Source organism: Curcuma longa, chromosome 2 (genome assembly GCF_044706935.1).
Source record: "Curcuma longa cultivar G26 ecotype Majalengka, Jawa Barat chromosome 2, ITB_CL_G26_1.1, whole genome shotgun sequence".
Lineage (NCBI taxonomy): Eukaryota > Viridiplantae > Streptophyta > Magnoliopsida > Zingiberales > Zingiberaceae > Curcuma > Curcuma longa.
Window position 1 is genome coordinate 2568932 of NC_133862.1, and position 21589 is coordinate 2590520.

General features: G+C 37.9%; 3 protein-coding genes across 4 annotated transcripts; all 3 read left to right on the plus strand.

Annotated features, from left to right (window-relative positions):
• The first annotated feature begins 297 nt into the window (after positions 1-297).
• LOC141821917 (gibberellin 2-beta-dioxygenase 8-like) lies at positions 298-2844 on the plus strand. Of its 2 annotated transcripts, none has more exons than XM_074709302.1 (4): positions 298-363; positions 632-1873; positions 1953-2274; positions 2363-2844. In XM_074709302.1, the coding sequence occupies exons 2-4, from the start codon at positions 1419-1421 to the stop codon at positions 2591-2593; spliced, it is 1008 nt and encodes a 335-aa protein (XP_074565403.1). In that variant the 5' UTR covers positions 298-363; positions 632-1418; the 3' UTR covers positions 2594-2844. The 2 variants fall into 2 exon arrangements, with proteins under 2 accessions (XP_074565403.1, XP_074565402.1); XM_074709301.1 differs by having other exon boundaries at positions 307-363; positions 1383-1873.
• A 202-nt stretch (positions 2845-3046) lies between these two features.
• LOC141821253 (protein translation factor SUI1 homolog 2-like) lies at positions 3047-6059 on the plus strand. Its single transcript, XM_074708658.1, has 4 exons — positions 3047-3205; positions 5090-5193; positions 5331-5536; positions 5629-6059. Exons 2-4 carry the CDS (start codon positions 5157-5159, stop codon positions 5725-5727), a joined length of 342 nt encoding a protein of 113 aa, XP_074564759.1. The 5' UTR covers positions 3047-3205; positions 5090-5156; the 3' UTR covers positions 5728-6059.
• Positions 6060-6289: 230 nt separating this feature from the next.
• LOC141815436 (late embryogenesis abundant protein At1g64065-like) lies at positions 6290-7080 on the plus strand. The gene has a single exon (XM_074703386.1). The coding sequence runs from the start codon at positions 6371-6373 to the stop codon at positions 6947-6949; it is 579 nt and encodes a 192-aa protein (XP_074559487.1). The 5' UTR covers positions 6290-6370; the 3' UTR covers positions 6950-7080.
• The last annotated feature ends 14509 nt before the right edge of the window (positions 7081-21589 follow it).

Consider the following 21589-nt stretch of genomic DNA (forward strand, 5'->3'; position numbering starts at 1 on the left):
ACATACACAACGGCCCTCCTCCCGCAAGCCGCAACGCAGCAAAGATTAATGACAGAAAACAATCATAATCTTCATTAATCTGCAGATATATAATAATAATAATAATAATAAATAATAATTCAGCATTTATTTTATCCAGTTTTCTGCAGATCATCTAGATCCATCGATCGCATGCTATTGCCGCGGGCAGAGCGTGTAGTTGACGACGTACGGCCACATTGCTGCTCGTTGCCGACCTGCTCAGTCCGCGCTGTGTATATATTGACCGACGACGCTCCTTGCGCTGCACAACCTCGAGGAGGACTGAAGGCTGAAGCAGAGGAGAAGGCCGAGTGCTTCGCGACAATGGTGTTGGAGACTCAGGTACGTAAGATCCATTCATTCATTCATTCATTCAGGTATATGTATGAGTTCTTTTCTATCATGTTTGCACTCGGTGCATTGCGTTCTGAGTAGAAGCTCCTGCTCTGTTTTTGAACGCTGACTCTTTTCTTTTTTGTTTAGAATGACAATGAGTTTAGTTGCTTTGAAATTTTGAAGTAATGGAGAGATTTAGAAACTCGATGTTGAAGTGGCGAAGTAATTATTATTATTTTTTTGAATTATTAAGGCATATTTTGTTTATTTATAGCGTGGGGAGGGGTCACTGGCAGTGGCTAGCAGGCCTTGTGGCGTTGCTTGTGAGAAGGCAACAAGAGGGAGTGGAGGCGTCGCTGCCGTGCCCGCGACCTTCAGTTCCCACGACGCGTCTCGTCGTCGTCATCGTCGCCGCTGCGGCTGCGTCAACGGAAGAAGCCAAAGTAGTGAAACCGATCGGCGGAAACGAAGGGCGACAACCGTATGCTCCGAACGCACGGAGAAGAAGCTTATGCGGTTTTGTCGCCATCGATGATGCCGATCGATACGCACACCAACCAGCACAACACAATCCGACGCTGATGTTTTCTTCCCCAAATCCAATGCTTTCTTGTCTCTCACCAGCCTAATTCTCAGCATCTACCTCTCAAAATCAATGCTTTCTTAGTCCTCTGTTTTTTTCCTCTGGATCAAAATGAAAAATAGTTTTGTCTATTTCTTCTTTTTTTTTCATGTTTATTTTTCTACACGAGAGCAAGAATTCATGCACAGAGCTCGACTCTGGTATATGCAAGTTCCTGTCATGGAGTTGAGTTCTAGACTTCGAACTGTAGCTCTTAAAATCTTAAACAATCATTTCTATTTCGCAATCAACTGCACATACAATTTGGATTGATTACCCAATGCCAATTGGCAGCTCTATTAAATTCTCAAGAAAATCCTCTTCATTTCATGATTTTAGTTGCTCCTGTTCTGCTTAATTCATTGATTCTGTTTCCCTATTTGATTGGATCGTTTTCTTTCAGGCAGCTGTTGTTCCCAGTGAAACTACTGCAATTCCAATGGAGGATTCTTCCTGTCCTCCATTCTTAACCACCTACAGGAATCTATTCGAAGGCTGTTGTGAGGCCGAGGCGGCGGCGGCGGCGGCAGAGGAACACCACTACTGCAACCTCCCCTTCATCGACCTCGGCCGTCTCCACGGCGACGAGCTCGAGGCCGAGCGGTGCAAGCGCGACATCGCGGCCGCCGCCGCAGACTGGGGCTTCTTCCAGATCGTGAACCACGGCGTGCCGGCCAAGCTGATGGCTAGGCTCCGGGAGGAGCAGGCCAAGATGTTCCGGCAGCCGTTCAAGAAAAAGTCCGGAGGGAGGCTCCTCGACTTCGCTGACGACAGCTACCGCTGGGGCACGCCGTCCGCCACGTGCCTCCGCCAGCTCTCATGGTCGGAGGCCTATCACATTCCCCTTTCTTCATCCTCTTCCAACAAATCCACTCCCCGAAGCAGCAACTGCAAGTATAATCAAGCCATTTTCGTCTCAACTTTTCCTTTTAAAAAAACTCTTTTTTACTGGTTTCTCTCCTTCACTGCACAGAGACATAATAGAGAAGTACTCTTCAGCGATGTCGGAGCTAGCGAACCAGCTGCTCGACGCGCTTGCAGAAGGAATAGGCCGCGACAGCGCACACATCAAAGACAACTGCACGCGTAGCACGTGTTACCTTCGCCTGAACCGGTATCCGCCATGCCCGGTGCCTAGCCAAGTCTTCGGCCTCGTGCCGCACACGGACAGTGACTTCATCACCATTCTTTGCCCGGACAGAGTCACCGGTCTCCAGCTGAAGAAGGGCAGCAAGTGGTTCACCGTCAAGCCCAACCCCAACACGCTCATCGTCAACATCGGCGATCTCTTCCAGGTAGTGATTAATAAGCAACAACTCCTCGCTGAATTCGACTCCCCGTTTCCTCGATCGATGCCGGTAGTTAAACAAGAACGGAATGCAGGCATGGAGCAATGGCCTCTACAAGAGCGTGGAGCACAGAGTGGTGTCGAACAAGTACCAGGAGAGGTTCTCCACGGCCTACTTTGTGTGCCCTTCCCAGGAGACGATGATCCAGAGCAATGCAGAGCCGGCGAAGTACAGAAAGTTCAGCTTCGGGGAGTACAGACAGCAAGTGCAGCAAGACGTCAACCTCACTGGGTACAAGGTTGGCCTCGCGAGGTTTCTCGCTTGAGGAAGATCATCAAACAAGGGACAAAGTTCCTCCTGTTTGGGATCATTTCAGTGTCTATCGATCGGCCGTTTGCCTCGCCAAGAATTATAGATTGTGAATGCAGATCGTTTGTATCCGACGCAGAGGGGGGATGCCCTTGAATAATATGACGCATAAATAATAGCAGAAAATGTCAAAGCTCGCGTGCCGGTCTCCGCGCACGCAAATTGATGCGTGAGATTGCCTTAATCTGCGCCGTCAATTTCGCACTGTCATCCAATAGGAGCCGCGCGAAAGGGCACCCGCACGGGGCGTCTCTCTTTGCGGCTTAATCTTGATCCTCCATCGCCTGTGTCTGACATCTGTACCGTTAGATGCGTAGACCGGACACGTGATTATGCTCGTAGATAAGGAAAAGGGCGCATAGACGAATATCCAATAAATAAAACAATAAATAGGGGTCTTCTCGTCTCTTCTCTTCTCTGCCCTTCTTTTCTTCTCCGCCCTCTTTTTATTGTGCAACAGTAGCGGTGGAGAAGATTGTCGAATACATCGGGGTTTCTTGATCGTGAAGGGCCGACGGTTGGGGATCTGTTCCTATCGACTCCTACTAGGCGAGATCGTCTTTCGTTGGTGGGTTTCTGCTTTTGTTTCGTTGTTTTTTGTGGAATTATTTTCCGTGTATGGGTTAATCAACGATGGTCTGCTCGTTTCTTCGATGTTCGTTTATTTTGCGTTTTCTTGGGGGAATTTCTTTGCGGATATTGATAAAACGAATAAAGGTAAGATCTTGGTTGGTGTATTTAACATCTTGTTTATTCGTGAATCAGACCGCTGCATCTGGTAAACAATCGCTCGTGTATCTGTGCAAGTTCGAATTTGCGTTTTTGGGCGAATTTCGTTACGAGCATAGATATTGTTTTGCATTATTTGTTGTTTGGCCATGATTCAAAGTTAATGTTACTTTAAGGTGTTCGATTTGGGGATAAAAAACGAGGAAAGGCAAGATCTTGCTTGATGTATTAAGCATCTTTTGTTCGTTTATCAGATTGCTGCAATAAACTAATTTCTTGTGTGTCACTGTGAGAATCATTTGTTTTTGCAGTTCCCCTAATATTCTTGGACGATTCGTTTTGTTCTTTATGGAAATTTTCAATTTTTTTCCTTTAATTTGACAGGGAGCATTATTTAAACTGGTTCCTACAATTCATTCTTCTGGGGCTCTGTTATGATTTTTAAGGATCTAATTATCTTGTGGTTCTCAGATGTGAACCTTATATTATTTCTTTCCAATGATTAGTCATTCTGAAACCAGTTCTTACAAGTTATTCTTCTGCGGTTGTGTTGTGAATTTAATGATCTTATTTTCTTATGATCCTAAGATGAGAACCTTCTATTATTTATTTCCAATGTTAGTCAGCTGAAACCATGATTTTCCTGTGTTTCTGTTGTGAATTTTACTGATTTAATTATCTTATGGCCTTCGGATGAGAACCCTCTATTATTTTATTTCTTTCCAATGATATGCCATTCTGAAACCATTGAAGATCTTTTTTGTGTAAGTGGGTTGTGTAATTAACAAATTAGGATATGATTTGTTGGAAAGCAAGCTGATGCATCAGCGATGGAAAGTGAGTGGTTGCTGATTTCTTGAGTGCAATAAATTTTAGAGGTCCAGTTTTTATCAGAGTCTTATTTGAGGAACCACTTCAAATACTGATCTTGGCATCTCAACTCTCAACTTGTTTGTACAAGGAGTCTACTTTATAACTTGAAAATTTGTCCAATCATCTAGTAACATGCATAATGGTAGTTTGAGTGGTTCTTCTTTGACATTCTATATTTATAGGGATGTTAGCCTGGACTTGAACTCAAGGTCATATCTAGATTTATAGGGATGTGGATATATTGGGAATTACATTTAGTGGGCTTGTGTTCCTATACCTCCCCAAATCTTCTCAAGCAAATTTATGGTTTTTGTGGGATTGTCATTTGCATAGTTCTTTTTTACAGATTCTTGTATTCATTTTCCTTAAACAAAATAGAGAGAATTTGCTAAACCTGGGGTTGGCTTTTAACCCTCTATTGAACTCTATGCATGACTACATTGTTAATATTACTTAGATATCTTAAATAATAAATACTTCTTTTTTGTTGACTAGAGTTATTTTAGCTCTCCATCTATCCCTTGCAACTTCGATTCTACATCTTTTATTAAAATATAGAATTTATTTGTTATCTTTGACCATATTCATATAATCCTAACTTTATCGTTTCTAGTGACTTCACATGCCCATCTTGACATTCATCTTCGCAAATTTTTTTGAATATCATTGCAAAATTCTCTTCTTATCATTTTTAATATTGGTATTCAAGATAATATTTCCTAATTTTAGCATATACTGTCTTGAATATTATTGCAAAATTCTCTTAGCTATTTTGATATTGTATTAAGAGTGCATTCCTTTGTACAATTATTTTTAGCATCAATTTATGCTCCAATCATCATATTTTCAGTGTTTGGACTTGAAGCATCCTTACATAGCAGCCAGTGAAACTTGTGAATCTTAAAGACCAAGTGTTCATGTCTGATCTTGACGACCAGATCCCAGCTGCATTCGGTATGTTCTCTAAGATCTCTCTCAGTCATTCACTATTGTGCTTACCCAAATTTGCTATGCAATTCATTGCTTGTGCTGTTGTGCATAGCATACTATATACACAACACATATTTTTATGCCTGATTATTCGACCTCAGATCCTTTTGCTGAGGCAAATGCTGACGACTCTGGTGCTGGCACAAAGGAGTACGTACACATCCGCATCCAGCAACGAAATGGCAGAAAGAGCTTGACAACTGTTCAAGGACTACGGAAAGAGTTCAGCTATAGCAAAATCCTCAAGGACCTCAAAAAGGAGTTTTGCTGTAATGGTACTGTGGTTCAGGACCCAGAGCTGGGCCAGGTATGGTTTCATATTCATTCTAAGCTACTCGCACATCACCTTCGTATCACATCTTTTGCCGCCTGAAACCTATACTCGATGGCATGGCGCAGGTCATTCAACTTCAGGGCGATCAGCGTAAGAACGTTTCCACTTTCCTGGTTCAGGCCGGCATCGTGAAGAAGGAGCACATCAAAATACATGGGTTCTGAGTAACCAAATGCTCAAGTTGCATCAAGACTTCATATCTACTATATCTATATATTAGGTTTGATGATATCTTATGTGCTTGGAACAGTGTGATCTGACTACAGTTTGCTGTGACTCCAGATGGATTGTCGCCGTGTCGGTTTGAGTTATAAAAGGTGTTGGTTTGAGTCTCATGCTACTGTAAGACTTCAAAATTGTATCCATACTTTTGGTCCAGATGTTTTTGATGGGTGTGGTTTTTTTTTTTCTAGCATGATGACCAGAAACATTCATATTGTTTCGTTTCTGGCCAAATCAAATAAAATATAACATGTCTGCACTGTTTCTGGTTGAATTCAAGATCAAATATATCAATTACACCAGTTAATTTCCCTTTGTGTTCCTAGAAAATTTAGTTACATCTTGGCCTATCATCAAGAACCACCCCCACCTTGTCGAGGCATCAGTGTATCAGTAAGTTCAAGTACAAGACAGTCTGTTTGGTGCATATATATTGTTGAAGGCCGTTATACAGCCGCATTATAAAGCCTTTTCGATAATATTCAACGAATTATGCATCAAAATTCTCAGTTATCCTCTCCAACTTGTCTAACACACACACCACTGAAGCCTTATCACAAAACTTAAACCTCATCGCCACTAACCATGATCGGAATCAAGCGTTCCAGAAGTGCCCCGGCGACGGTGGCGCTCTGCTGCCTCGTCGTCCTCTTTCTCCTCATCGTCGCCCTCGCGGCCGTCTACTTCGCCGTCCTCCGCCCACGCGACCCCCGGGTCGAATTCGCCTTCGTCGGCCTCCGCCAAATCCAGTTCCAGCCTCCCCCCAACTTCCGCCTGAACCTCTCACTCGACGTCGACGTCGCTGTCCGCAACCCCAACTTCGCCAGCTTCGACTACGACGTCGGCACCACCCTGGTGTTCTACCGCGGCGCGCTGGTGGGCCAGGCCCCGGTGGAGGCGGGGGACATTGGCGCACGCTCCACGGAGACGGTGAGGACGGAGCCAGTGCTGAACGTGGCGGCCATGGCGGCCGACCGCAGGTTCGCCGGCGACGTGGCGGCGGGGGCACTGGCGCTGCAGTCGTCGACGAGCTTGCGGGGGAGGGTGAGGGTGGTGCGCATCTTCCGTCGGCGGGCTTCGGTCTTCACGGCGTGCGATATCCGAGTGGCTCTGTTCGCCGGCGGCATGGTGGCCGCCGATTGCAGCTCCAAAGTCAGCAGTTGAGCGATATGTTTATTTATTTACTAATTTAGCGCTAAATGCTTGCTTAATTTGTTGTTTTTAAGAGTTCCTTCGCTCTTTGAATTCATTGTGTTCACTCGTTTGCTCTTTAAATTGTACGTCTGATTTGTTGTGGAAGAAATGCCTCATCTCGTAAAAGGATATGTGTATTATTTGTGTTAATTAATTAAAAGCTTATATCAGTTATAAAGTTAATATTAAAAATACTTGTAATTTGTTTGTGAAAAAATAATTTTTAAGGTATAAAGGTAATTTTCTTTACAAATTATAACATTTTGATCAATTTATATTACCCTATTATATATATAAGTCATATTGAGTTATTTTTAAATTTTGTCTTAAAATTAAGTTATATATTAAATTAATTGATAACCCAAATCTTCGCATTTCTAGCTAGTTGAACTAATCAAAATTCAATTTGTTTGAGTTTTTAAATAATTTTATTTATATATTCATTTATTTTACATATAAAAAATTACATTTTACCGAATAAAGTTAATAAAATGTTATTAAAAACGAATTATATTAACTTAGAACATTTTAATCCAGTGGCGGATGTAGTAAGGGACCCAGGGGGGCCATGGCCCCCCAGTCCACGTACGCTACGACCACGCAGGCGCTGGTCCGAGTGCAGGTGCGCGTCCGGGCGCGCCGCGTGCGCATGTCTTCCCAAGGCCAGGCCGTGCAGCGCCTGCTCGACGCCCGCAGGGACAAGCTCGATCTTCTCGAGGAAGCAGAGGTGCACGGATGGATGCCATATTCCCGATTCATCTTCTCTTAGAATACAGGAGATGATTCGCCCCAAACCCTCTTCTTGTCCTCGGAGGAGACGGGAACTCACCGGACGCCCCCTGGTCGTCGCGTGGACGTCCGATCCACATCCTCCCACCTATGCGAGCAAGAAAGGTTGAAATTTGACTGGTGGGGTTCTCTCTTCGTGAGGGAAGCTGTCTCGGACGACAAGCTGTGGGCTGCCTCCGCCTCAACCCGCACCTTCTACAAGTTCAATGAGTCCTTTGGTATCGAGGTGAGAATCGGAAATGAGCAGCTCAATTTGTTGGCTCTTCTCATATATGAACTGCTGTAAAATATGCTTTTTGATCGATTTGCTCTCATGCTCTTATGACATTCGGTATCATATTGATGGTTGTTGTTAATTTTCAAGTTCTGTTAGGATTACAAGACGTATGTTACGAAAAGGGAGTTGGATGGTTTGCGAGATCGCATTGTTGGAAGAACTCCAGGATACAATGCAGTTGCTTGTATAAATGCCACACTGCCAGTATCCACATTTGGTGGTTATGCAGAAGAACTCTGCTCTTTATGTAAGGTCCGTAATTTCCTTCATCCATCGAAATTAAATGGCTAGTGAAACAATATAATGCAGATCGTGAATGAATTTGAATTTCTTTGTGCTACATTACAATGCATCCATTCATTGACCACTAGGAATTAACAATCCCAAAGCTTTTCAACTTAACAGAAATCTTTTCTTGTGAATTATTAATTAACCAATCATGCTGTTAATTGAAAGTCTATCATGACTCTCATTGCCACGAGAGGCCTTTGAGAACTCCTACAGCATAGAAAGAAAGCTAAATTTAGGTCCTGAATGTAGAATCGTAACATCCGACAATTTGACATTTATAATTTATCGTATGTATTAACTGTTGACATTAGAAAGCTGGAATTGATTTTAGTCCTTGGGGTTTTGATGATACATGTTAATTTGTCCTTCTATTGTACAAGCCATAGATTTATACACTATTATGATTTATATTGCTTGATTTTATTTGTTTTTCTTTTTTAGATTCCTTAATTTTGTATTTTTCTTTTATAAAATGATTAATTTTAGTCTTAGGCATTTTAATCAAATCTTATGAGTTTAGAAATTAAAGTGTCTAAATGGTTTATTAGTTAAAGTTGGAATTGCTATTTTAATATTTGATGAAATGATAAAAAGTTTGATATTTTTTATGTTGTTATTATTCACTAACTTAATATTTGATTTAATATTATTGTTATTAATTATTATTCACATATTTGAAATAATTCCAGCTTTTCAGTATTAAATGTTTCAAATGGGGAAAATCAAAACGATTGATAAATTTTTTCAAAGGAAGAGAGCAAATGAACCAGCTTTTCAGTATTATGCTATGTTAGATTTTTGTGCTAAGGATTATAAATGTAATTTAGTTATTCTTTTTTTTAATTATTTAATTGATTAAGGTTGTACTTAGGTCCTTGATATGTATCTTTGGACAATTTTTGGATTCAAATGAGTATATCGTTTTCATTATATGACCTCCCAAATATGAAATCCTGGATCCGCCCCTGTTTTAATCCTTTTTATAAATTAATAGTATAATTTATTTTTATAAAATAACATTTTTTAATAAAAAACTTAGTTTTCTCAATAAAATTTTTATTAACCTTTTGTAAAGATCTTTATTTATTTATTAAATTAAAGTTTGATCAATTTATATCATTAAAAAATATATATGCCATATTGAGTTGCTTTTAAATTTTATCTTGAATAAATATTTTCTTATTATCTCTAGTAGAGCCAATACTAAATTAAATTAGTTGATAATCCAAATCTTTCTCATTTTTATGGTTGAAGTAGATCTGGTCTGCTCCAGGCATAAGCGCTAGGGGCATATTTTATTAGGGCTCTCGACAATTTTAATATTTTAATATTATTTATATTTAAAAAATATTTATTTATTTTTAATTATATATTTTATTTTTTAAAATCAAACTACTCTCTCTTCCACGTCAATATCTTATATTTTTAATCCAAGCTACTTTTCCTCTTCCGCGATCTCTTAAAAATATATTTGCAATAAAAAAGATATACATCGATCATTTCCTTGGTAGTCATTGGTAATCCCACATTTTTCCCCTCCCTCGTTAGTAATCAGGCCCAAACTCCTCTCACTAATGATCAGATGCGGATCTAAGAATTAGAGTGGAGTTTGAATTTAATATAATAAATTATATATTATTATCAAAAATATATAATAAATTATATATATAACAAAAAAATCATTATATTATACTATTCAACAAAGTTGTACCATATGATATTTTGAAATATAAAATTTATCTATAATAGAATATATATTTATACCCTTACATAAATCTTGTTCAATATAGTGCCAAGCAATTTTCAAAAAAGTCATCCTCCATTTTATTATGAAGTGTTGTCTTCACATGTTTTATTACTGAAAATGCACAGTCAATAGTAGCGGTAGAAACAAGCAACGTCAAAACAAGATGAATCAATTTAGTCAATATAACATAAACCTTTGATCGTCCACTCTCAGTCAATTGTTGATACAACTCAACTAGTATAGAAACCTTCAAATTCTGCATCACATCAAGTTTATAATGTATCAATTTATACCCTAAAGTAACAATGCCTTGATATGTGAAATCTTCAAGATAAAACTTCATTGCAAGTTTGCAAACAGGGGCGGAGGCAGGTTTCCACGAGAGGGGGCCACATTTTAAATATTTAATAATTAATTATTAATTTTAAAATAAATATATTAAAATATTAGTAATTTATTTCAAAAAACATTCTGAACAAATATCTTAATGAAAATCAAAAAGCTAGGGGGCGGTGGCCCCCACCTGCCCCCCTCTGGCTCCACCTCTATTTGCAAATATCATTATTGTTAATTGAGTCAAATGAATTTTAGAATCTAAAATTGTACTAAAAGAAAGAAGTTCTACTGATAGCTCATTGAATTGAGTATTTAACATCATCAAGATGAAATCTATTGCTATATTAAAAACATCAAAATGGTAATGATGCTCAACTATAGTTTGTTGACGAGAATGATCGATCTTATATAGACAATCAAGGTTAGGCACATCAATTTTATTTCTCGAACAAAAATCTTTAACTTTATGAAAAAAATTTTCCCATCCACATTCTCTAAGTTTTTGAAGGCTAATTTTGGTCCCCACTATGCGTCTCTTGCCTGTGTATCTAAATTTACCTCTCTCCATACCCGTGGGGCCGACTCTAGGGGGTCGTTAAGGTGGCGAATCTACCTTTTTTGAAGGTTAATTTTGGTAGTAGAGACAAATATAATAATAATTAAAATGTATTGAGTTTTTCTTTGAAGAATTTGACAAAGAGTATCTGTTGTTCTCATACTTGTATTCATTACGTGCATAATGAGCACAAATTCAAAGCTTGTCATATTTTTGTAAATCCCTCAAACTTCAATCATAGCTCTTCCATTTGGAGAATAGTCATTAAAAACTTCAAAAATTTTACACGTTGCAGTATACATACCTATCAAGTTTTTTCTGAGTCATAGTGAAAACTCCAACGAGTAACTCCTGCTCATTGTAAATTACCAATCTGATTAGCCTCACTTTCAGAATCACGTTTTCTCATTGCCAACATATACTCAATTTCATTTCTTTATGCAATATGTAATTTAGCAATATGTTTATTAAAAGAAATGACAATATTATCCAAATGAGAAAGATTTTTTAAATAACACTAACATCCTTAGCTACGGAAATCAATGTCAGTTGTAATTAATGAGGAAAACAGTAGACATAGTATTGGTGCAGGGAACACCAGATAATCGAACGTGTATTTTGATAATGACAAAGGATTCAAAGTTAATATTATATTGTGAATTAATGAGCTTAATTAAGTATGCAGGGAGCACAATCAGAAAAGTCCTAGCTAAAGGCTAGAAAGTTTTGGTAGGAAGGACTGAGCAAAAAGTCTTGGCAGATCCAGGATGTTAGACAGAAAGCCATGGGGGTCGAGGACACCAGGCAGGAAGCCCTGGGGGTCAAGGACACTAGGTAGGAAGACTATATAGGTCAAGGACCTAAGGTCTAGCAGAAAGTCCCGAGGGTCAAGATTAAAGCTAAGCAAAAGTCCAAATAGGTTGGGTGGACCAAGGTTTGGCACCAAGTGAACTCTCCCAAATAGAGTAGTGAGGACATACTCTAGAAAAGAGAGTAGTAGGTGTTGGTCCAACTTAAGATTTTATGAAAAATCAAAAGTTGAAACTGGACAACTGGAGAGTTGTCAATAATACTTATAATTATTTGTTTGTGCTAACATTGTGATGTAGGGAATACAATTTAGAAGTTGGTCGGACTTGAGGATTCTAGACGCCCGGATTGGTTCCAAGTGCTCAGATTGGTTCATGTGCTCGGAAGCAGGTCCAGGCACTCGGAGATTGATAAGTCATAGTTGGAAAAAGTTTCATCGAGTGGTTGACACATCAGCAATCCAGGAGCCTAGAAGGGTTCCAAGCGTTCGGGGGTGGCTAACTCATCGATGAGGTTGGATTAGATAGGCTTTAGTAGAGGTGCCCAGAAGTAGATCCAGATGCTCAGAGTCATCTATAAAAGAAGCTATCAACCAAAGCCTCAAACATAGATTTCTATACTCAATTTCAAAGTTCTCCATGCTTCCCAAGCTTCGATACATTGCGCACAAGCTTCAATGACGCAACAACGCCGCGACGCCACTACAAGCTCAAACAAGCCTAGTATTTGGTAACACTTAGTTAGTTATGTTGATTTTTGCACTCATTTCTATTTGTGATTTAATATTCTAAGGATTGGTAAAGTTGTTACCAAACTCTATCTTTGTAAAAAAAATGAACCTTCTTCTCTTTTGAGAAAACGCTAATAGTGATTGCCCAACGAAAGCAGTCAACGTTGTTGGATCGAAAGCGCTAGAGGGGGGGTGAATAGCGCTCACGGCTATTTCGTTCATTTCAGAATCGTACGAGTAAAACAAACACAGCGGAATAAAAATAGAATAAGACACAGAAACACCAAACGTGACTGCAAGCCTTGTAGTAGTAGCCACGAGACTACGAACCATGTAAAAAAAGAACTGTGTCTCTTTCTTTATGTTCCGTTGCACATGTTTTAAATTAAATGATTTTTGAATGCATTCAAAGCATGATATTCAACCTCCCCACTTGTCTATCGCATGCATCACTCTTACAATTGGTATTAAAGTGAGAGTGCTCAAAATTGGTGCAACCACCAACCAAGCTTATTTTTTTAATTTTTAAACTCGTAGTCGAAATTGATACAATCACCTCTTTTAATGAATTTTTTTTCATAATTGCTTGAAATTCATGCAAACACCACTTAGTAGTTTTTTTTAGTTTTAAAATTCGTTCTACACTACTAATCCAAGATAAAATCTTGAAAATATTTATTTTTTAATTTATTTGTGTGCAAGATTAAATGACACACTAAGAGGGCTATAGCATAACTTAATCCCCGCTCTTCATCGGAGACAACTTCAACTACAGGAAAAGCCATATGAAATTCCACCTAAAGACCCAAGTGAAAATGTGGATCTCTATCCAGACTAGATCCACTCTACCTACCAAACCAAACAGCAGTCCCATGGGATTGCAAGGACCCAAACAATCATTAAGAAACAAATAGAAGCCGATTGATGCTAAAGCGACTCAGACTCTTCAATATGGCTTGACCAAGGAGGAACTCAATCGGATTAGCCCCTTCATTAGCGCATAAGATTTATGGAACAAGTTGATCAAACTTCATGAAGGGCGCCTGACACCATTGTAAGCAAGAGAGATTTGGTGTTAAATAATTTATATAATATAACCATGCAACAAGGTGAAACTACTAGACAACTCAATGCCTAATTGCAAAATATCCTCAATGGACTGCATGTAATCAGACAGATAGTGGAAAATCAAAATGTAATAAAGTACGCTCTTAGAGCATTCCCAAGAAACAACTTGTAGGCATCAATAGTCAATGCGTACAAGGTCTCTTAAGACTTATCTAAGATTAAATTAGATCAATTATTTTATGAACTTGAACTCCATGAACAAACTAACACAAGCCAAGCCGAGAAAAGGTATGACTCTCTTATAGGACAGATGAAAGAAAATAAGCAGAAGACAAAGATGTACCACAATAAGAAGAGTCTGAATTCGACAACGACAATGAGACCATCGCCAAGTTGGTTAACCTCGGCCAGACACTGGTGAAAAAAAGAAGGGGTTCAGCACATGAGAGATCAAGAAGGTGATTCAAAACAAGAAGGATGAATCGAATGACACCTTCACCCAAAAGTTTGATTCAACATGTTACGAGTGTAATCAAAAGGGGCACTTCAAGGCCGAGTGTCCTAAGCTAAAGAAGAAAAAGAATAAGAAAACAAAGAAGGCACTCAAAGCAATTTGGGACGATTCTTCATCCTCCGAAGAAGAAGAAGAACATCACATTCACTTGGCAATGATGGTGAGAACTGAGTCCAAGTCTGAAGCTGAGTTCATATCAAGCCATGAATCCATATCTGTTTTCGAAGGGCCTAACCCTAATGTAAGTTCAAGTAGAAAGTAACTTATTGATAACTAGCATTTTTACCGGATAGATTAGGATTAGATTGGACCAGTTTGGGCCGCATTTCAAATCATAAATAGGGATTTTAGGCTATTTCTTTGTTTGGATGAATTTGTGGTTTTTATTATAAATTGCATTAAATTATGGTATTTATGGAGATTAATTGGCTATGATTTATTTTGCAAGAAATTCAAATTAGAGAAAATCACTTATATAGTGTAACCACCTACTTAAATCACAAGTTAGAAAATTTCAACATGCAGATTCAAATTGCTTCTAAAGGAGATTGAACTCCTCGAGGAGGAGTCTAACATGAGTTTGGTAACCGATCAAGTTCAAGTCGGAACCTCAACTCAAGTCCAACAACTTGAGGAAGAGAATTCTAATATGAAAGGTCATGTTAACAAACTTAAAGGCTCATTGAAAAAGTTCGATGTCAGATCGAAGAGCTTAGACATGCTACTTGAGTATCAACAAGCCATGTACAACTGAACCAGACTTGGATTCAAACTAAAATACAATCAAAATAAATCTTACATGTCTTTAGTTAAAAGGAACCAACTTGGACTCCAAGCATGGGTTCCCAAGTCTGGCTTAACTAATCAAATTGGGCTGAACTAATATTAGATCCCTAAGGATTAGATCCATTATCTGACTAGGCCTTATCTAGGTGGTGATCTAGAGGGAGCCAATAGAAAATCATCGTAATTAGATGAATTGCATTATTTCTTGATTCACTATTTTTAATGCATAATTAGTTTATCTTTATGCTTAAATTAGAATGGTTAGGTAGAGAAAGTTAACCTAACTTTGACAATGTAGCATACGAAGGGATTGGGGCGATAGTAGGCTAGGAAAACTTAATTGAAAGCATTTCTAGGTTGAATTATTCTACTTGGTGCAATCGACCTAGTGAAACTGGTTAAAACTATCTTAGTTCAACATGGGCTAATTAAATCAGAATTTCAAAGAAGAAGGTTAAATATATAATTTCTTAAAAAATTTTAGCTAAGGAAGTGGTCATTACTCCGATAACTAAAAAACCTTTGCCTCGCCACATGGAAACCAATTTTAAAAATATATTTAACTGATTTACAAGTAAATATGAATCTAACACAAGATTAGATAATTGTAGGTTCATAATTAATATTAAATAATATAAAATTAACAACCATATCACTTAAACCTATAGGACTAATATGTTTGATAATCTAAAATTGGGTGAGATGAAACTGGGAGTTAATAAATTAATCCTTGAATCCAAAATTGAATTAACTAATTTGATCAAATAAAGGTGGAATTAATCTTTTAACATTTACCCCAATTTAACTTAAACCGTACTTAATTAATTTAAAATATATCTAATTAATCTTTGACCTTAAAACCCTTTAACTGTTAATTAATTTTCTAAGTATGGTTTAATCTTTAATCCTAACTAATTCATTCTATCTTCTGATAATCAACTAATAACAAAAGTTGACATTTTAACAAGAATGCTTTTATAGATTATTTATCTTTAAATATTTTATTTTTAGAGTTAATCATTTTTTGTTTCAAATCATGCATGTTTGGACTGTAGAATTCTTTTAAGCATTTAAGTTCTTCATTGTCAAAATCATTTCATCTGTGTTATCAATTATATTGTTCTCTTTTTTACACATTCTTGAAAGGTTATGTAGTATTTCAAAGTGTTTTTTTCAAGCTATTGTATTTCAAAATTTCCTTTTCAAAAACCTTAGTGAAAAATTTATCTCGCAATTTCTTTTCCACCTTAATACTTTCTCCCTAGTAAATTTAATTATTTTGATTATGTCAAAGGGGGAGAGTATATGATAAAGTTAAGGTTTAAAGCTAGGTGTTTTTACAAAGTCAAGTGAAAAACCTCCTTAATTTCAGGGGGAGCATTCTTGATAACTATATCCTTAAAACATTAACTTTAGGGGGAGATATTAAGTTAAGGGGAAATTTTTTTTTTAAAAAAAAAATTAGATTGTTGAAAAAGTTTTTGAAAATTGACTTTATTACAAATGTATTTTAATGCTAAGTGCTTTTGAAATGGTTTCAATATGTTGATACTTAACTTTGAACTAAGTTGTTATAATTAAAAAGGGAAAGATTATTAGTGCAGGGACACCAGATAATCAAACCTGTGTTTGATAATGGAAAATGGTTCAAAGTTAAGATTATGTTATGATCTAATGAGCTTAATTAAATGTGCAAGGATCACAATTAGAAAAGTCTTAGTTGGAGGCTAAGGAAAGTCTTAGCTAGAAGCTTGGCAAGGAAGTCCTGGTTGGAAGGATTGAGAAAGTTCTGGCAGATCAAGGATGTGGGGAAGGAAGACCTGGGGGTCGAGGATACTAGGCAGCAAGCCCTGGGAGTCGAGGACACCAGGTAGGAAGCTAGGCGGGTCAAGGACCTGAGATCTAGCAGAAAGTCCTGCGGGTCAAGATCAAAACTAAGCAACAGTCCAAACAAGTTGGGTGGACCAAGGTTTGGCACCAGATAGACTCTCCCGAATGTAGTAGTAAGGACGCACTCTTAGAAAGAGAGTAATAGACATCGATCCAACTTAGGATCTCAACTTTTGATTTCCTGTGAAATCCTAAGTTGGATCGGGCAGTTGGAGAGTTGTCAATACTTATAATTACTTGCTTGTGCTAACACTATGATGCAGGGAACGTAATTTGAAGTTGACCGAAATTGAGGATTTTGGATGCCCGAATTGGTTCGAAGTGCCCAGAAGCAAGTCCAGGTGCTCGGAGATGGATAAGTCATAATCAGATAAAGTTTCGTCTAGTGGTAAAGATGTCAGCAGTCCAAGCACCCGAGGGTGGCTAACTCATCGATGAGGTCGGATTGGATAGGCTTCGGTGGAGGCGCTCAGATGTGCATCTAGGTGCCCGGAGTCATCTATAAAGAAGCTATCGACCAAAATCTCAAACATAGATTTCTATACTTAATTCCAAAGTTCTCCATGCTTCTCAAGCTCCAAAATGTTGCACGCAAGATTCAATGATGCAACACTGCTACGAGCTTAAACGAGCCTAGCATTTGATAACGTTTAGTTAGTTATGTTGATTTTTGTACTCATTTCTATTTGTGCTTTAATATCCTAAGGGTTGGTAAGGTTGTTACCAAACCCTATCTTTGTAAAGAAATGAACCTTCTTCTCTTGAGAAGAAGGCTAATAGTGATTGCCCAGTGAAAGCAGTCAACGTGACTGTAGGTCTTGGAGTAGTAGCCACGAGGCTGCGAACCGAGTAAAAAAAAGAACTGTGTCTCTTTCTTTACTTTTTGCTGTACGAGTTTTAAATTGAACGATTTTTGAAGGCGTACAAAGTGCAATATTTAACTCCCTTCTATCATATGCATCAGTCCTACACATAATATGCATAGGGATAATCTCAGACAAATAATGCTTGAAGTCCATTCCATGTGTCATGCATATTACTAGCACTATCATATCTTTGGCCTCTGATTTTCTTAATTTGGAGGTCATGATAAATAAGAACATTTGGTATCACTTTTTCAGATTCAATGAGGTAGTATCACTAATACTTTTGATGGCAAAGAATCTTTCTACCAAAATCCCATAATTGTTCACAAACATTAAGATAGTGACTATTTGCTCATGTTTAGATATATCTCTTACTTCATCAACAAGAATACATAGTCATTTATATCCAACTTCTTCACAAACCATCTATCATACTTTGTTAGCCACAATATGTAAAATCTCTTTTTGAATTTTTGGATTGATATATTGGACATTTTTTAGAGCATTCTTAAGTACAACTTCATCTATTTATATACTCATTTTTGTAAAAGCCTTCACCAATTCAACAAAATTTCCACAATTAGATAAAGATAGAGATTCATCGTTACCTCTAAAGGCACAATATTGAAGTGCTAGTGACGCCGGATAGAATAGTGATTATTCTGGAGGCGGAAGATTGGAGAAGAATTATAGAGAGAACAAGTTCGAGAAATTAGAAAAACGAGTAGAAAGTCGCGACAACACCGCTTCTAGGATTTTTATCAAAAAAAATTTATTTAATCAACCAAATTGGCTGTAAAAGATTAAACATGGCTATAAATAGGTTGTAAATCAAAATCCTAACTTAAAAAAGTAAAAAATACAATAAAAATAAAATAAAAATAGAAAATTACTATAAATAGTAAAAAATAAATTTAGAGCCACAAATGGAGCACTAAACGATGTTGGATGGGTCCAAAAGTGGGCCAGTATGAGTTTTACCCAATACCAAATAAAAGTCTCTGAAAGAGCTTCGATTAGCAATTGACCGTGTCTCATTCTGATATCCGAGTCAAAAGTTATGATCCGTTAAAGTTCGACTCCCCATGCATCACCCCTGCATCAACTAGCCAACAAATAGTTACAATTGAGGTCCTCAAACACAAATGATTTTGTTCCTTTTCCTTTTTAGATTGGGCATGTATCATATTATCAACCCTTCTCTCATACATAATATGAGGCGAAAAAGCTGCAAAACCAATATAAGAAAGAAATGCACATACTTTTCCTTAATTTATAATTTTCTTATTGTCAAATCTTTCATTAACCAGTGCTGAGATATTAGATGAATTAACATCATTCAGAAAAAGAAAATAATAAAAATAATATGTCTTATTTATTGAAGGAGAATACTTCAACTAATAATATTTTTTAAATCATTTTTTTTAAAAATCTACTATTTTAACTTTCAAATATTATACTCGAATACTCCAACATATTTGGTTAATAAGACCCCATCTTTAGATATGAACAACTTATCTCATCTCATACATTAACATAATATTCACATATTTATTTCCTTTTTTCCAAATCTCGTTCAATATAAATAGAGGATGATTGATGGTCATCGCTAGGAGAGAAAATTGAAGGAATTTGGGCACTAAGAATTGGAAGACTTTCACTAGATTGATGTTGCATTATAAAGACTATAGGAATTGAAGTGCTTTCACTAGTTTGACGATCTCTCTTCTTAAAAAAGAGGATATCAATGTCTTTCCTTTGTTGTAGCATATTGATATTTTATTTTAAAATAGTTCAAGTTGTATCTTTAAACAAGAAACAAAATAATAATCAAATAAATAAATAAGTAATAGTCAATCAATGAATCAATTACTTTATTAAATAAGCTTAGATAAAATAAATATTAGCTCAATTTAACTCTCTAAGTATAAACTAATAATTTTGTCTTTTTTATGAATGAAGTGTGGCATTTAAATTTGCATGTGATGGAGATGAAACTTTTCTATTTCTTTTTGGCTATATCCAACTGTAAATGTTGAATTAATCGAGGATTAATCAGTGCAAAGTGTCTTGCTTCCACCTAACCCTAATATGTATGTTTAATAAAAAAATTAGGTTGAGCTATAGCCTAGGACAACCTCTTACTGGATCTGTTCGTGCCAATGATCATGCACCCTTTCCCTCCCTCATCTGTCATCTCACACCCTTCCCATCCCTCATCGGTTATCCAACTCTCAAAGGATGCTCTTCTCCTCCCTCATCGGTGATTTCCCTTCCTCTCTCTTCCTTCCTCTCCCTTGATAGGAACAGGAAGTAAAGGTGATGTACATGTTTTATACCTAGTTTTTGATATTTTTTGCATGCATATTGTTCATTATATCATCATATCATGTATACTGTCACTTCTTTTGCATTGATTTTATCCTTGTAGTTTGGAGATCTACTCTTTATATGTTTTTATTGATAGGATGTGAAACCAGAATTTTATTGGAGTAAAAAGGCCTTGGAAAGAGAATCCATAGCATGGAATACACTCTGGTTATATCTCATGACATGTGTGTGTTCCTCTAGGCAAAATTGGGCATGAAACAAAGCAACCAACAAGTCCACAGCCTCCAGCACGCCCTATATCCTAATGATATATAGCTTCTAACATGCCTGAGCCATGTCATCTGGCACGACCATGTCGCTTTCTATCCCGAGGTGGCCCATTAATGTGAAACAGCAAACCAAACTTCAAACAGACATAACTTTTGACTCAAGTTGAACAACGAGGCTCATAACCTATCAAATCTAAGATAATTCAGAGATCTACAAGTTATGTTCAGGGTGAAACCCATACAAACCCAATTTCCAGGGCCCCAAAATGACATTTTATGGAATAGTGGTAGATCCCAACAATTTAGGAAAGCTTCAATGAATTTGGAAAGTTTTGGAGACTACAAAAGAACCCATGGGGCTCTTGTTTGGATTATCTGAGATTTGGGGGATCTCCCCCTACCCTAAGAGAGGGAGAAGGTGTTTCCCATGACAAGGAACCTATACGAGAAAATTGGAACTCATCTTGCGAAGATGAAATGAACAAATAAATTTCGTTCAAATTAGAGGTCGTTTGGTTAGTGAACCAAAGGGTTTAGTTTTGAACCAAATTGAATTAACTTGGTTTGGTTCATCATGGAAGAGATTTTGTCAGAACGGATGCAATGAAAAGCTTCATCTTGGGAAGACGAATTGAACAAAACTGATTTGGATCAAATTGGAGTTCATTTGATTAGTAAACCAAGCGAACCAAAAACAAATCTAGTTTGCTACAGTGCCGGTTCGCTATAGTATTTAGGTTTAAGAAGTCGGTCCAGTCTAGCCGCCGTGTGATCCGAAATCGCCCAAACCCTAGCCCCGGATTAAAAATATTGTAGCTCCTCATTAGAAAAGCAATCGTGCGACTATTCATTGTAATTTTTACCGAGTCGAGTCTTGCGAACGCCAGCGACGCCCTGTTCCTCCTTCCCCGCGGTGCAATGCTATTCTTCATCGCTTGTCATCCGCCAGAGAGCCGCCAGAGAGCCGCCATCGCCGACCGCCCTGGCCGTGTGAAGGGGACTCGTGATATGCTGTCGTCGGCTGTCCTCTGCTCGTGGAGAGGGCTTCCGGCGGTTCGCAGTTAGCAGGCACAGAGGAAGTTGTCGGCTGGTCGCGTCGTGACAAGCGCGAAGAGGGTCTCAAAGGGAAGGGAAAGCTAGTAGCCAAAAAAGATCCAATCACGATGGTTGCTGGTTCTTCTTCTGGGAAAAGGAAAATGGCCGCTTCCAAGAGCTAAGACAAGGGGGAACCAATAAGAGGAAACGGAAGCGCTCGGGGGTCTTCCAGTTAATTAACGACGTAGTTGCCAATGCCGACTCAGACTATGATGATGATGGGGATCTTGAGATGGACGAAGAAGATGAGGGCGA

Bases quoted from the DNA above. Each gene is read 5' to 3' on its own strand.
- LOC141821253 (XM_074708658.1), top strand. From the start codon at position 5,157: ATGTCTGATCTTGACGACCAGATCCCAGCTGCATTCG. The intron at 5,194-5,330 runs GTATGTTCTCTA...ATTCGACCTCAG, and splicing joins CCAGATCCCAGCTGCATTCG to ATCCTTTTGCTGAGGCAAAT. The intron at 5,537-5,628 runs GTATGGTTTCAT...GGCATGGCGCAG, and splicing joins AGGACCCAGAGCTGGGCCAG to GTCATTCAACTTCAGGGCGA.
- LOC141815436 (XM_074703386.1), top strand. From the start codon at position 6,371: ATGATCGGAATCAAGCGTTCCAGAAGTGCCCCGGCGACGGTGGCGCTC.
- LOC141821917 (XM_074709301.1), top strand. The intron at 1,874-1,952 runs GTATAATCAAGC...TTCACTGCACAG, and splicing joins CCCCGAAGCAGCAACTGCAA to AGACATAATAGAGAAGTACT. The intron at 2,275-2,362 runs GTAGTGATTAAT...AACGGAATGCAG, and splicing joins ACATCGGCGATCTCTTCCAG to GCATGGAGCAATGGCCTCTA.